General features: G+C 42.5%; 1 protein-coding gene across 1 annotated transcript in view; it reads right to left on the bottom strand.

The window, feature by feature from the left end:
* LOC124711185 (rabankyrin-5-like) overlaps window positions 1–14,431 on the bottom strand; it is a 431,684-nt gene that overhangs the window by 82,057 nt on the left and 335,196 nt on the right. The window contains exons 12-14 of the mRNA XM_047241114.1: window positions 12,436–12,567; window positions 10,430–10,550; window positions 1,891–2,064 (exon numbers count right to left, since the gene is read on the bottom strand). Of these exons, the coding sequence (XP_047097070.1) occupies window positions 1,891–2,064; window positions 10,430–10,550; window positions 12,436–12,567 (427 nt within the window). The remainder of the gene's footprint in view (window positions 1–1,890; window positions 2,065–10,429; window positions 10,551–12,435; window positions 12,568–14,431) is intronic.

The following is a 14,431-nucleotide window of genomic DNA, read 5'->3' as shown; positions in this document are numbered from 1 at the left end:
GTTTAAAAAAGTTTTAAATTGGTCAAGGACGCGAGATTGGCCATGTGTGTAAACAACAAACGACACAAAGGTCTTGTGTGCGGTGGTTGGTTTTTTGTACTGATTTAGAGATACAATAACATAAGAATGAGTTTGTAATTAATTTGCTTTTAGAGAATTTATGTTCTCAGGTGTGTTTGGTCCGGTTTTTAAATGTTATAACTTGGAATATTTAGGCCTAGATCGCTTCTATCTAACTAGTAAACAGTACGAAATGTCTAAGTTAAATACAATTCAGAATGTTTAATTACACTTTTATAGCGACAATAGACACTGATGAAACTGGTAGCAGTATTTTTTAAACGATTTTTGCACTATGAAGGAAACTTGAATAGAATTTTTTGTGATTATGTCATACGAAATTTCGGGTTATGTCACAATTATCGGGACTTCAGCAAAAGAACAAGTTTTTTCAAGAACAAGCACTGCTGGGAGGCTAATATTCAGTTGTGTGACAACAACGGGCACTACAGCAAGAATACAAAACAAAGAAAATTTAAATTTGACACTATTTCTTCTTAAATAAGTTCTATTAGCGGACGAATAAAATACCTGTGATCTCACTCGGTGGCCATCTTGTGTAAGGTGGTGTCCCCTGGGAGAGACTTATCATTATTATTCACAAACAATTTCAGTTTCTTCATGTTCTATGCAACACCATCAAGCAGTATGATCAGTAGCAGCGAGAACATTTTGATATTTACGTGGTCAGTCATATGACTACATTACTTTCCCTGGACTGAGTGGCCATTTGCAGTACATTTTTTGAAAATTAAGATAATTTTGCTACCTTAGACTGTTCAAATGTTTTTTAAACATATCTTCCTCTCTCCAAATCATTCACTTAATGCCGATTTCACGAATGGCCATCATCAAAGTTCTATGTATATTTCACAGTCACTGGATAACACAATAATGAAAACAAAACTCTCCACCACATAGCACTATAATGTCCACATCACTACACTGTATTGTAACTTCAGCCAATGCAAGAACAAATGCTGACATGAGGAAACTTTGATTACAAAAAATTAGTTGAGCCAAAAGTGTCAAAATGGCCTTAATCTTTGTAAACTCGAATGGCTAGCCATTGCTGATCATGCATGTCCTTCATTCAGAAAGGACTTGTTTTCAGTCTTGCAGAACTATGCTACTTGTTTGTTTAGTTCTGTTTCTTATAATTATTTGGTGTCTTGTTACCAAATACACTTACATTTACTGTTAAACTGTTATTTCACCCCTGAAGTTGTCAGAAAACAACACCAAAACAAAAGGTGAAATGGGATGGGAGGTTGATAATGGAGGAGGTATTGTGCCTCTGAAATCCACATAAAATGTGTCAAAATGGTCAGGTTCAACTTGTATATGTACACGTGATTTAGTAAACTCGTTCAACAAAGTAGATTACGTTGGGGCCTACTCTTTTTAGGAGATACAATACAATAAATTAGCATTTTATTGAAACAAGCTATGATTATGTGCAGTATATTTGACTTGTTTAGCAGATACTGTTGTTAACACAAAGGAAAATGGAAGTTCATTCACAGGCGCCTCTGATCATATTTCTGAATACGGTACAAAAAATGCACTTTCATTGGTCACAGAACTAGGAAATTTTGTTGCAGATATTTTGTGTTACACAAAAATATTATTCTGTGAAGAGACTTAAGAGAGACCCTAAAATGGTTGGACTGATGTCCTCTCAAGATACTTTTACATTCTTTTGGAAGAGGGCTAACAAAAGCATTATGACTGTGTATCATGAACGCTACTTAAAGATACTTAACGATGCACTAAATTCTTAAATATCTCGAAACTACATTCACTTACATATGTTTATACTACACATACCTAACAAGAACAGAGGCAATGTCATCCTGTCCGGTTGCAAGTGCTGCCCAAAGAGGACAGTTTCCACTGGCATCTGGCACAGACATGTCCACACCACGCTGACAAAGAGATTCCACAACGCGAGTCAAGTGACTCTGGATTGCCAACTGAAGTGAAGTTTCATTCTCTTGTGTACTACATAGAAATAAAAAAACACAGCTAAATAGTCATTCCCATCAACTCATTTGATTTGAAGAACAAGAAAAAAAATTGCTATAGTACTTTAAGATAATAACCTGAAATTGAAGGAAATCTTAAAAACGTTTAATAATTAGAACAACAACATAAAAGTATTGTCAATATGATGTTGGATGCACTTTTTTGATTGTATCATCATCATCATAGGAAAACACCAGGTCTGAATTTTCTGTATATTATCTATTACTTTCACAGTTACACACTCCAACAATGGAAAAAAAGAACAGTCCAATGCAACTCACAAGTTCTCAGTGAACATAGTTTCTCCATGCGCAAACAAAAACTACTCCACAATATTCCTCTTTTCCCCCAATCGAATCCTACATTCTGTCATCCTAAGAATCATCTGACTCTGGTGATGAGTAACCATTTGGCTCTGGTTGCACAACTCCAACACATGTTGTTGCAGTCCTCAGACCCTTGAGGTTATCACCTTGTCAGTCAAATATATTAGTTTGTAACAATTCCATTTAATCAATTACATCCCATCCTCGATTTTTCATTGTTTGAAATATTTTGGCTTTATTTCCTTTTCAGTTCACTTTATGGCATAATGTCTGTGGGAGCAGGTGCTCTGCCTTATGGTGTTTCAGTGTGTGTTATTGAGTGTTTTGAAATCGATAAGGTTGGCTTCAGAGATATATGTTCTGCAATGTTACAGGAAACAGAAGAAGATTGTCTTGTTTTAGAGAGTTGTAAATGTATCGTTGTCTAAGTAACACACTGATTTATGTGTTATAAAATTATATAATAAAGAAGTTGTAAGTTCTTATTTGTGTGTGCTTACCTTAGACACCACCAATAAGTGGTGACCCCCACGTGATCAGCGAGGCAACAAAAAAACCCTGTAACATAATTATCAGCGAATTGCCAACGTGCAATCTGCTGGAATTTGTCACAGACAATGTTTAATAAAAATACTCAAAATGATGACAGGAAGTGGACTTGACGAGGGCAATCCTATGAGTACTCTTGAAATTAATAAGGTAAGCGTAAAGCTTCCTCCCACTTGGGTAGAAAGATATTCGGTTTGGCGAAGTCGAAGCTCAGTTTACAATCACTGCTGTAGCAACAGAAGCAAGTAAGTTCAATTACCTGCTGGCCCAGCTTGAACAAAAAAATATGTCTAAAACATCTGGGATCTGTTAACCAGTGATGAAAATAATAAATATTCACTGGCAAAAGAACGACTCTTAACAATTTTCAACGAAAATGAGGAGTATTAAAAATCCCACACTTTAAAAACATTGTGGCTTGATAAACTTCCTAATAATAGTAGGAGTATATTAGTGAAGAAACAATGGACAAATTCATGTGGATGGCCAATCGTATAGTGGAGGTGCAATATGCTGAGAAGCTTCAAATTACCTCAGCCCAATCACTTCCTTCCACATCCTTATCAGTCCAAGATCTTCTTGTAAAAATTAAAGATTTAGAAAACGAAGTTAAGATGGTCCAAGAATCAAACAGATCCAGATCGCGCTGCAGAAGCAGAAACAGAACACAGTTCAAAACAAATGGTAAATACTGTTGTTATCACTTCAAATTTGGCTCGTGGTGTAAACCTGAAAAGTGTGTACCACCTTGCCAATAGAAAAATAAGGAAAATAGGGAAGGGTAGAGTCAAAAGCAGCTGAGTGTTCTACCCTAGTTCCTACAGTAAGCTGACAAAATCAATTATTTGTTAAAGACAGAACTTGTGGACGATCTTATCTGGTAGACAGCGGTGCAGATTTTTCTGTTATACCAGTGTCAAAAACTAAAAAACCTGAACCCTCTAACTTTAGTCTTTATACCGCAAATGGTTCTGAAATAAAAACTTACAGGTCAAAGCTGTTAACCATTGATTTAGATCTTAAACTTACGTTTGAATGGCCATTTATATTAGCAGATGTATCAAATGGAATATTGGGAGATGATTTTCTTCATCATTTTGGTTTACTCATAGATCTGAAAAATAAAAATCTAATACATAACATTACTAAGTTAAAAATTTCTGCAGAGGTAACCACTGTGAATGCTAATGATTCAGTAAGCTCACTCTATGCAAAATGTCCCTATTCAAAGCTGTTAGAGAAATTTCCTGAGCTAACAAAACCATCTATAGTACCAAAGGTGTTAAGGCTTGAAGCACAGCATTATGTACGTACTTCAGGTGGGCCTTTGGTGTATAGTAAAGCTCATAGGTTGGACCCACATAAATTGCAAATAGCTAAGAAAGAACTTCAGTTTCTGTTGAATAATGGAATTATATGTCCATCACAATCACAATGGGCCAGTCCACTGTACCTTGTTATGAAGTCAAATGGTCAGTGGCAAGTTTGTGGGAGGATGGGAGAGGGCGAGGAGGATGGGGGAGGTTGGGCGGAGGAGGGGGGCGAGGTTGGGGGAGGAGGGGCGAGGTTGGGGGAGGAGGGGCGACGTTGGGGGAGGAGGGGCGACGTTGGGGGAGGAGGGGCGACGTTGGGGGAGGAGGGGCGACGTTGGGGGAGGAGGGGCGACGTTGGGGGAGGAGGGGCGACGTTGGGGGAGGAGGGGCGACGTTGGGGGAGGAGGGGCGACGTTGGGGGAGGAGGGGCGACGTTGGGGGAGGAGGGGCGACGTTGGGGGAGGAGGGGCGACGTTGGGGGAGGAGGGGCGACGTTGGGGGAGGAGGGGCGACGTTGGGGGAGGAGGGGCGACGTTGGGGGAGGAGGGGCGACGTTGGGGGAGGAGGGGCGACGTTGGGGGAGGAGGGGCGACGTTGGGGGAGGAGGGGCGACGTTGGGGGAGGAGGGGCGACGTTGGGGGAGGAGGGGCGACGTTGGGGGAGGAGGGGCGACGTTGGGGGAGGAGGGGCGACGTTGGGGGAGGAGGGGCGACGTTGGGGGAGGAGGGGCGACGTTGGGGGAGGAGGGGCGACGTTGGGGGAGGAGGGGCGACGTTGGGGGAGGAGGGGCGACGTTGGGGGAGGAGGGGCGACGTTGGGGGAGGAGGGGCGACGTTGGGGGAGGAGGGGCGACGTTGGGGGAGGAGGGGCGACGTTGGGGGAGGAGGGGCGACGTTGGGGGAGGAGGGGCGACGTTGGGGGAGGAGGGGCGACGTTGGGGGAGGAGGGGCGACGTTGGGGGAGGAGGGGCGACGTTGGGGGAGGAGGGGCGACGTTGGGGGAGGAGGGGCGACGTTGGGGGAGGAGGGGCGACGTTGGGGGAGGAGGGGCGACGTTGGGGGAGGAGGGGCGACGTTGGGGGAGGAGGGGCGACGTTGGGGGAGGAGGGGCGACGTTGGGGGAGGAGGGGCGACGTTGGGGGAGGAGGGGCGACGTTGGGGGAGGAGGGGCGACGTTGGGGGAGGAGGGGCGACGTTGGGGGAGGAGGGGCGACGTTGGGGGAGGAGGGGCGACGTTGGGGGAGGAGGGGCGACGTTGGGGGAGGAGGGGCGAGGTTGGGGGAGGAGGGGCGAGGTTGGTGGAGGAGGGGCGAGGTTGGTGGAGGAGGGGCGAGGTTGGTGGAGGAGGGGCGAGGTTGGTGGAGGAGGGGCGAGGTTGGTGGAGGAGGGGCGAGGTTGGTGGAGGAGGGGCGAGGTTGGTGGAGGAGGGGCGAGGTTGGTGGAGGAGGGGCGAGGTTGGTGGAGGAGGGGCGAGGTTGGTGGAGGAGGGGCGAGGTTGGTGGAGGAGGGGCGAGGTTGGTGGAGGAGGGGCGAGGTTGGTGGAGGAGGGGCGAGGTTGGTGGAGGAGGGGCGAGGTTGGTGGAGGAGGGGCGAGGTTGGTGGAGGAGGGGCGAGGTTGGTGGAGGAGGGGCGAGGTTGGTGGAGGAGGGGCGAGGTTGGTGGAGGAGGGGCGAGGTTGGTGGAGGAGGGGCGAGGTTGGTGGAGGAGGGGCGAGGTTGGTGGAGGAGGGGCGAGGTTGGTGGAGGAGGGGCGAGGTTGGTGGAGGAGGGGCGAGGTTGGGGGAGGAGGGGCGAGGTTGGGGGAGGAGGGGCGAGGTTGGGGGAGGAGGGGCGAGGTTGGGGGGTGGATGCGGGAGGGGGAGGAGGATGTGGGAGGGGGGGATGGGGGAGGAGGGGAGGATGGGAGGAGGTGTGTACCAAGCATCAAATGTATCAAAGGTTTGCAGCTGAGTTAGAAAATCAACTCTTTTTCCCCCAGTGTAGTTTATTTAATTTTAATAACACTATATACATTCTCTCAGTGAAGCATAAAAAACTGTACAACAAGTGTGAATTGATCCAGGGATCGAGTCACAGTCACACGGTTACTGCCTGATCTGACTGCTGGCTTTCTACCACTTGGTCATCACTCCATTAATAATGGCCTTCCTCCCAAAATATATCTACAGCAGATAGAAATCAGGGAATTCGTTAGCTTTATTAACTTATGTATAAAAAAATTGATTTATTTTTAAGGTTTTTAACAATTCCATCTGGTTGCAAATGGATCTCACAGCATTGCTTTTGACTTTGATTTTGCAAGGACACAAGCACGTGACAAACCTTTTTGTAGGAGTTATTTGCATGTAAACCCACCCCCCCTCTCCCCCAAACTAGTACATGACTGACTTGACTTATTTCCTGTTGGATCATAAGGCAGCCAAACATTTCACTTCACTCTATCTTTTGCCAGCTTTCAGAGCTGCTTCGTCAACCATTCTTTTCGGGCAGCCACGTATGTGTGTTGCTTGTTGGTTCCAATCCAGTGCTGCCTTTTCAACAGCTCCTTGTTGTTTGCATAATGTGTGACCAATCCACCTCCATTTTCTTTCGTTTACTTGTTCGCGGATTGGTCACTGGTTTGTCATCTCCCACAATTCGCCATTTGATATAACACCTGGACACCTCACAATTATAATTTGCTGAAGACACTGGTTTATGAAGGCTTGCAGCTGGTTTACAATCATGTTTGTTACCTTCCATGTTTCATAACTATACAGGACTGACTGACTTTATGTTGCTATTGAACAAGCGCAGCTTTGTTTGTCTCGAGATGTTCTTATTACGCCAGACAGGGTACAGTTGTACAAAGGCTCCATTTGCTTTCCGTATCTGACTCTTTACATCCTCCTCGACCCTTCCATCTTTACAGGCAGTACTTCCTAGATATACAAAGGAGTCTACTTGTTCCAATTCCTTTCCATACACTGTTAGCTTCGCTTGTTTTTCAGATTGCATTCTCATTTCCTTAGTTTTCTGAACATTTATTTTAATTCCTGCAATTTCTGATTCCTCTTTCAGTCTTTCCAACTTTTCTTCCATATCACGCAATCTTTGCGAGAGCAGACAGATATCATCAGCAAAGTCAAGGTCTTCAAGCCTGTCTTGCATTCCCCACTGAATACTTCTTCTCCTACCATCAAAAACTCTTTTCATTACACTTTCCAGTACCAACAAGGAAAACGTAGCTGACAGAATACATCCCTGCCTCATCCAGCATTTGTTTGGACAGATTCAGTAAGTTTCCCACTGTGTAGCACCCGACATTCATATCCATCATACATGGCTTTAATAATATTTATTATCTTTGATGGTATTCCATATTCTTCCAAGGTATGACACATAACTCTCCTATTAAGAGAGTCAAACACCTTTTCAAAATCAATAAATGTAAGGTAGAGTGTTTTCTGCCATTCTGCACTCTGCTCAAGTATTATACACAGTGTGTTGACGAGATCGACACAACTTCTGTGCTCTCTAAACCCAGCTTGCTCTTTTCTTAGTTGTGCCTCGAGTGAGTCCTCCATACGATTTAGCATCAATCTACAGAGTACTTTACTTGGTACAGATAGGAAGGTGATACCTCGCCAGTAATTACAATTGGTAGTATCCCCTTTCTTTGGCAACTTAATAATCAGCCCTTCTTTCCAATCTTTTGGTATTTTCTCTTCTGACAATATCTTCTCAAACAATGGATGCAGTAGATTTATAGTGGTGTCAATGTCTGCTTTTTTTGCACCTCAGGTGCAATATTATCCATTCCTGGAGCATTCCCGTTCTTCATCTGTTTGAGAGCTATTATAATTTCAGTCTTAATTGGTGTGTTTACATTGATTGTGTCACTGGCATCTGGAAAATTTCATTGCCTCTCCCTCTCTTCGGGTTGCTGTCTGTTTAAGACTTGAGAAAAATTGTCTCTCCATCTTCTAAGATGGTCTTCTTCTGTCGTCAACAATCGACCCTCCTTGCTTTTCATAAGTCTGTTCTTGTTGAAACCTTTTTTGAAAACATTCTAGTGATGCGGTACAGTTCTTTAGTATCACCTCTTGCTGCGGCTGTCTCTGCTCTCAGAGCTTGCTCATCCATCCACTTTCTCTTATCATTCCTCACACTTCTCTTTATTTGAGAGTCAGTAGCTGCATACTCAGCTTGCATTCAAGTTTTCCGTTGTCTTGTTTTACTCATATTTAATTTTGCTTAATCTCCTTCCTACAGCAAATCAAATTCCACGTACACTCAGACATCCAATCTTTCTTTAAATGCTTTTTAAAGCCAAGGACCCATTTGCTCACATTGCAATAGACGTCCTTAATCTGAGTCCATGTATCATCGACACTATTTTCATCATTTTGTTGTGCTTCTTGGAGTACCTCATAGCAGTTCCTTAGCTCAATACAGAATGCTTCTTGTTTTGCTTTATTCTAAGTTTTCCCACGTCATATTTTTTGTTCCCTTGTTTGAACTTTCTATTTTTAGCCATGATTTTTAGTCTAAAATTTGCAACAATAAGGTGGTGATCACTGCCAACATCAGCCCCACGTTTATTTCTCACTTTCATCAGCAACCTTCTAAATTTTTTGCTTAGCGCTATATGATCAACTTTGTTTTCCGTTCTGTGATCAGGGGATACCCATGTAACCTTATGGCAGTTCTTGTGTGGGAATAATGTACCTCCAATCACCAAATTATGACTGGCACAGAAATCTGAAAACATATCCCCATTTTCATTCATTTCTCCGATACCATGGATTCCCTTTACATGCTCTAGACCTTCATTGTTCTTTCCAATTTTTGCATTTAGGTCTCCCATAATAATCAAGATGTCTCTCTTACTGGTACTCTTAATGGTGTCACTTAAGGAGAGGTAAAACTCTTTTCTTCTGTTCAGTATCAGAGGTTTCTGTAGAAGCACAGCATTGGATGACAGACATTTCAAAAGTTTGTCTTAAAACTTGCTGTCAGTAGTCTTTCTGAAACCGGTTTTCATTCCATAAGGCTCTTTTTTGCTCCATTTCTGTGCTCTGCATACTCTCCAGTGGGTCCAGAGTAGTATAAAAACGTGTATCCAACTTGTGTTTGGATTTCTCCAAAATCTAGTCATCTCACCTCACTAAGTCCGAGAATGTCCAACCTGTAACTCGTCATCTCCTTTTTTCAGTCTGCTGGCTTCTCTCAATGTTCCAATATTCCAGAAATCTATTTTCGTTGTCCTTTTCATGCCAAAGGTCGTCATACTTGAGTGCGTCCAGTTGTTCTTTTCTGCTGTTTCTTTAATCATTTGTTTTTGGGAGTGCCAGTGATTGGCACACAGCTCCCTAGTCTGGTGATGGGGCTGCCACCTAAGAGCCTCCAGATTGCCCGATTTTCTTGTAAGGGTTTACTCCCATACGGCAACTGACTTCCCTACGCCTAAAAGTCTCCCCTACCCTTTATTATGATTTGAGATGGTAGTAAAAGGACAGGGTAAGGACAGGCTTGGGACAGGTGAAAAGGACCAGTGGGCTATTGTGGAACACACTTCGTCTGGCTCCTCCCCCTTGGCCAATCCGGTATGGGTGACCCCGCTGGTAGCTAAGCTACCACCGGCATAGCCCTCAGGATCCAGAGCACGCAAACCACCTCGCCTGCATGGACAGTGCTACTGTAAGGAAACTAGTACATAAAGACATATTTAAATTGGTGGGTAGCAGGGTATGCCCTCACTGTGTAAGTGTCCTAAGCCTTTCTATGAAATCATCAGAATTATGAATATGCTGTGCATTTTTCACAACAAAAGACCTTCATACTGAGGTTAAATAACTGTTTGAATAGTAAATAGATGCATATTCATCATCACAACAGTGTTTTAAACATACAAAGGCATGAGGAACTTGAGAAATATTATCATCTTACGAGTGTACATGTTTTTTGCTTCCATGTTAAATGTTTCTGCATGCAAGCATATTTTCTAATAATGGTGAAAACTGTTTTATTTGCAAAATTATCTTGTAGTGAGTCTGCATATTTTAATTGTAGTTCTAGTTAAAAATAATTTTCTTCTTTTTTGTTATCTCACTTTGAGAATAACCACAAGACATGATAGTGATACAAATGATAGAAGTTCAATACAAACTTACACAGCATTCATATCAGCACCTTGGTCAAGAAGGAATAAGGCTGTATGTGTATCCTGCTTCAAAATAGCTTGGTGAAGCAATGTTTGACCTTTACCATTGCGAACATTGACATCAGCTCCTCCTGTCAATATAATTAACAGAAACAAAACCATTATTGTATTGCATAGTTAGTGAATCATAAATTGTACAGCAGTACAAAGTTATATAGGATGAGTTAAATAACCGCAATAAATTTTGAATGGAAACTGTTATACCGTTTAGAGTATATAGCAATATAAGCCATTCTGTAGCAAGTAGTCACGCACTGGAATTTTGAATTTATGCAAGCCAGTTATTACTTTCTTCTTCCTAGCACTTTGTACATTCCTAGGCTTCTTGACCTCAGTTCAAGTGTGCTGCACATTTCCTGATCCTCATTCTACCTGAGGCTTTACTTCACTTAACTCTGGCAGTGGTTGATACCCGTTTTCTGTGTTGTTGATAAAACTGTCAGATCGTGTTCTGTTTCTTCCTATCCTCCTACCAGCTGCCAGTTCCCAACCACCCTCCTCCCCCCTATCTCCCTTGATTCTTACGAGTTCCTTCCTTGCTTCCTCCAACTGTGCCTCAAGGGCACAGATTTTCCTTTCCTATTCCCCAATCAAAATGTTTCTACTGCATACTCTGCAGTTCCAGGAGAGAGCCTCTTCTGTTCTCCCAACATTCTCTCCACTGCACAACAAATTCCTCTACTCACTACCCTACAACAGCTCCCACATTTCTCACTCATGATCAGTTGCGAAAGAATAATTAAGTTTAAAAAATGTTTTAAATTTGTCAAGGACGCGAGATTGGCTGTGTGTAAACAAAAAACGACACAAAGGTCTTATGTGCGGTGGTTGGTTTTTTTGTACTGATTTAGAGATACAATGACAGAAGAATGAGTTTGTAATTGATTTGCTTTTAGAGAATTTATATTCTCAAGCATGTTTGGTCAGATTTTTAAACGTTTATAGCTTGGAAAATTTAGGCCTAGATCGCATCTATCCGACTAGTAAACAATATGAAATGTGTTAGTTAAATACAATTTAGAAATGTTTAATTACACTTTTATTGTGACAATAGACACTGATGAAACTAGTAGCAGTATTCTTTAAACGAATTTTGCACTATCAAGAAAACTTGAATAGAATTTTTTGTGTTTATGTCACACAAAATTTCGGGTTATGTCACGATTATCAGGACTTCAGCAGAAGAACAAGTTTTTCCAAGAACAAGCACTGCTGGGAAGCTAATATTTAGTTGTGTGACAAGAACGGACACTACAGCAAGAATACAAAACAAAGCAAAATTTAAATTTGACACTACTTCCTCTTAAATAAGTTCTTTTAGCGAACGAAGAAAATACCTGTGCTCTCACTTGGTGGCCATCTTGGTATATATGAGATACAATTATTTGATATGTGCTGGGGATCAGACATTACAGGTGAGTTTTAATTGAGTTTGATGTTATGGTATTTTCTCTGTTTTATTCCTGTTTCGTGTCTTACAATGTCCCAAATATCTTTCATTTTATTTGGAGCATTTGCTATGAAGGAATTATTTGCCTTTCTTTGTGCTTGTTTTATGACTTAAGTTAAATTATTTTTATAATGCTTGAAACAGAAATCAAATTCTGGGGTATGGGTGTGCTGCCTACATATTTCATGAAGTAATCTCTTTTTCTTGTCAGATATTTGTTGTGATCCACTTGTTTTTCTTTCTTTAAATCTGTAAAGAATCACCCATATGTTTCATAGTACTCGAGTGAACAGTGATGTCCAAAATTATTAGTGTTTCCAGAACTGATAGCTACTCTTTGGAATTCAGTTGACAAATGGACACAGTTAGGAGAAGGACGATGCAACCAAGTTGGAGAAATTCCAGAAGGAAAGTGAGAAAATTATTGCATGTGCAGAACTCAACAATTTGAGCTCAAATATCTTTAGTTATTATCAATAATGATAAATAAATTAGAGACTACTAACCTTCTATAAGAGTGGGTACGAAATGCTCCATACCATTACTCAAAGCCAATGAAAGAGGAGTATTACCAGAAGAGTCCTTCAGGTTCAAATCTGGAGCTATCCCCTTCTGCTCCTTTCGTCCCGACAAAGCCACTATACAAAAAATAAAGGCGATATTAATACAAACTGCAGCTTTGCGCGCGCGAACGCGCACACACACGCACGCACGCACGCACGCACGCACGCACGCGCACACACACGCACACACGCGCACACGCACACACGCACACACACGCACACACGCACGCACACACACACACGCACACACACACACACACACACACACACACACACCTACCTCTTAATCTAACAAGAAAAGGGAGCAAAAGAAAGTGAGGAGGAGGATGAGGAAAAATACATAAAATCTCATGAAAGTATGTTACAAAAATGGTCTTGGAAGTAATAAAACAAGGCAATATTTACTGAAGTTGTTTAATAGTTGTGAATAGCTCATCAAATGATTTAACACACAAATACTGGCATGGGCCCTGAGAAGAAAGTATAGAGTAGTGTAGAGTAGAGTTTTATTGGTCCTGGTGATAACATAGTACAGGATTCTACTGTTTTAAAATCAATCACAATTAAAGGATCAGAAAACAGAACATCTGAATTTAACTTGTGGTGAACATAATAGAATTATTCACTGATGGCAAATTAACTTTGCACATGAGAAGCTATTCAAGGAACATTCCACAGAATAGTGACACTGATTTCGCCAGCAGCATAACCATTACATACCTAAATATACATCAATGGCAGCTGTATTGAGAAACAATTGTTGGTACACATAACAGATGTCCGACTTCTTTCTGTAATGATCTAATGAATCAAATATTACCCGCAGCCACAGTGTTGTGTTCTGGGCAGTGACTGCCACAATCAATGACACATGCTGACAGAGAACATTCAGCGGCAAGCCACTTCTGTGTTCTGACCTCCTTCCATGAAGCAATGACCAAGTCGATGCTGAGGAGTGACACGATCAAACTGAAGATATCAGCAATCCAATGTTTGAGGTTATGTGGAAACCTAAAAAGTCTCTGGTTGCAAATCTGTTTATTCAGTTCACTTGAATATAGAAATTTGTGGTCTAAGACAGTACTGATCCCATGTAATGACCAAGCCCTTGGGCACTGACAACCTTTTGAGAAGCTTCCATGTGATGAAAGTATCCCAACAGCCGTATTTACAACTCTTGGGCAAGTCAGTTATCACGGAGAGTTGGGATATCTTACAATACCCACCATATGTCACATGCTGCCATTAAAGTGATGTACCACTGACAGACTGTTACTGGGCCTCGAACCATTGACTGCTACCTGAACACCCACGCTTCTGGCAGCACTACAATCTGCCACCATCACGGAACTACTTGCTGGGATATAGCCACCTTCCCACGTTTCGGGGACTGAACTGAGGTCCCCTGGTCCTGTGCCACTGGCGCCTAATGCAGCCAGCGGCAGCCATCCATCCTCTAGTGTGCTGGGTCACCCTACCTTCACTGTGCCACATTCACCGAGACAATGGCAGATGCCCCGGCCAGGTCTGCTATGGGCTACAGGCTTGGTTACATGAAACATCCATGGGGCATTAAGCTGCATCAGTGGGGGAACAGTATACACTGCTTAGGTCTTAAAGATTAACACCTATGACCAAGATGACTGAATAATTGTAAAAATGGGTGTGTTTGTATCCATGGGCTGCCACGTCCTTGTGCAACTACCCCTTTTGTGGCAGAGGTCTCTCCCCTGCTCCAAATAATCCTGATACCCTGTCACATTTGTGTAGCAAGGGCCATGTAAGGAAAAGATTCATGAAAAGAACTACCACAAGAGGAAAAGGTTGCATGATGATACATATGAAGAGTGCTGAAAAATCACCGAGGACTAAAGCTACGCCTAAGTAGCAGCTTGGATTTTAACTTAATGCCACTCACGTGATTCCCTACATCTTTGGG

This window comes from Schistocerca piceifrons, chromosome 8 (assembly GCF_021461385.2).
Source record: "Schistocerca piceifrons isolate TAMUIC-IGC-003096 chromosome 8, iqSchPice1.1, whole genome shotgun sequence".
Taxonomy (NCBI): Eukaryota; Metazoa; Arthropoda; class Insecta; order Orthoptera; family Acrididae; genus Schistocerca; species Schistocerca piceifrons.
Note: the sequence above shows the minus strand (reverse complement) of the source record. Positions and strands in the feature narration are given on the sequence as shown.